The sequence below is a fragment of the Glossina fuscipes genome, unplaced genomic scaffold (genome assembly GCF_014805625.2).
Source record: "Glossina fuscipes isolate IAEA_lab_2018 unplaced genomic scaffold, Yale_Gfus_2 96082, whole genome shotgun sequence".
NCBI classification, from domain to species: Eukaryota; Metazoa; Arthropoda; class Insecta; order Diptera; family Glossinidae; genus Glossina; species Glossina fuscipes.
The window spans coordinates 1-1086 of NW_024005200.1; the positions used below are offsets into that span (position 1 = coordinate 1).

A 1086-nucleotide genomic window follows, 5' to 3' on the forward strand; every position below is an offset into this window, starting at 1 on the left:
TTGTACCATCAAAGCGGTAATGGCAGTGGGACCTACAAATTTTATATATTACATAAGCGCAATTTTCGTTGTCGTGAGAATACAAGGCAAGGCAAGGAAAGACAAGACAAAACGTACCGACCGTTATATCTTTACAAGTTCCAAAGATTATATATACAAAGCAGCCCATAAATGCCGAATACAATCCATATTGTGGTAACAGTCCAGCTACCGTAGCATAAGCAATAGCTTGCGGTATAGCAGTTAAACCTACTGTCAAGCCCGCTACAAAATCTGACATCAGGAACTTTGAATTATATTTGGGTAACCACACGAGTACAGGGAATACATTTTTCATAGTATTGACCGTGCAACGCTTTTGCGAATAATTTTTGATTTTCTCACAAATATTGATTTCATTTTCATTGTAGATTTTCTCTGCAACTAAGTATTGAAATACCTATCCCTGAACATTACGTTTTCCCTTCCATTTGTTATAAAATAGCAAATGATTAGTGATGGGATAAAACTTCTTACAACGTTTATTGGTAAAGCAAAATAATTATTATTTATGTTAATTTTTAAGAGTCGAATACGATCTTAGGAATATTATATATAATTTCCAAGACTTCTGATCTGATCTAACTGAGAGAATAATTCGGAAGATCTTCTTTTATGAGTTCAATAAGGGCGACAAAGTAAATTGCTAGGGGAACGCGTACGTGGAGAGGAAGTCAATATTGGCGATCGCCTCAGAATTTTTGAGTTCGAAAAATTACAAAGTCAATTAAAAAGAATCCGATTGAGATACGTGACAAGCTTACGATTTAACTACGCATTTGTTTGCCTTTAAATGATAACGAGCCACTCAACGACAATCCGCCTATTTTTCCGCCTTGGTTTCGGGAACAAAAGTTTAATGATGAAAAGTAAATGACTTTCTAGTAGAAGCGTGACGTAGGCGGCAAATAAGGAAGAAGGCGACACAGTTCTTCTCTCTTCTCCTTTAGTCGAGATACAAATAAGAATAAGCTAGAGTTACTATGAGATCAAAGTCAGAGCTTGGAAAGGAACGTTCTCCCTTCCTTCTCTGAGAAAATGTTTCTT

At 36.1% G+C, this 1086-nt stretch overlaps 1 protein-coding gene across 1 annotated transcript; it reads right to left on the reverse strand.

Moving 5' to 3' along the window:
- Positions 1-6: 6 nt before the first annotated feature.
- On the reverse strand, positions 7-578 carry LOC119644183 (sodium-independent sulfate anion transporter-like; the record flags this gene model as incomplete). The annotated part of the gene is made up of 2 exons (XM_038043707.1): positions 118-578; positions 7-32 (listed from the first exon to the last, which is right to left on the reverse strand). Coding segments are annotated over exons 1-2 (246 nt in total), but the record flags the coding sequence as incomplete, so codon positions are not given.
- Positions 579-1086: the final 508 nt, after the last annotated feature.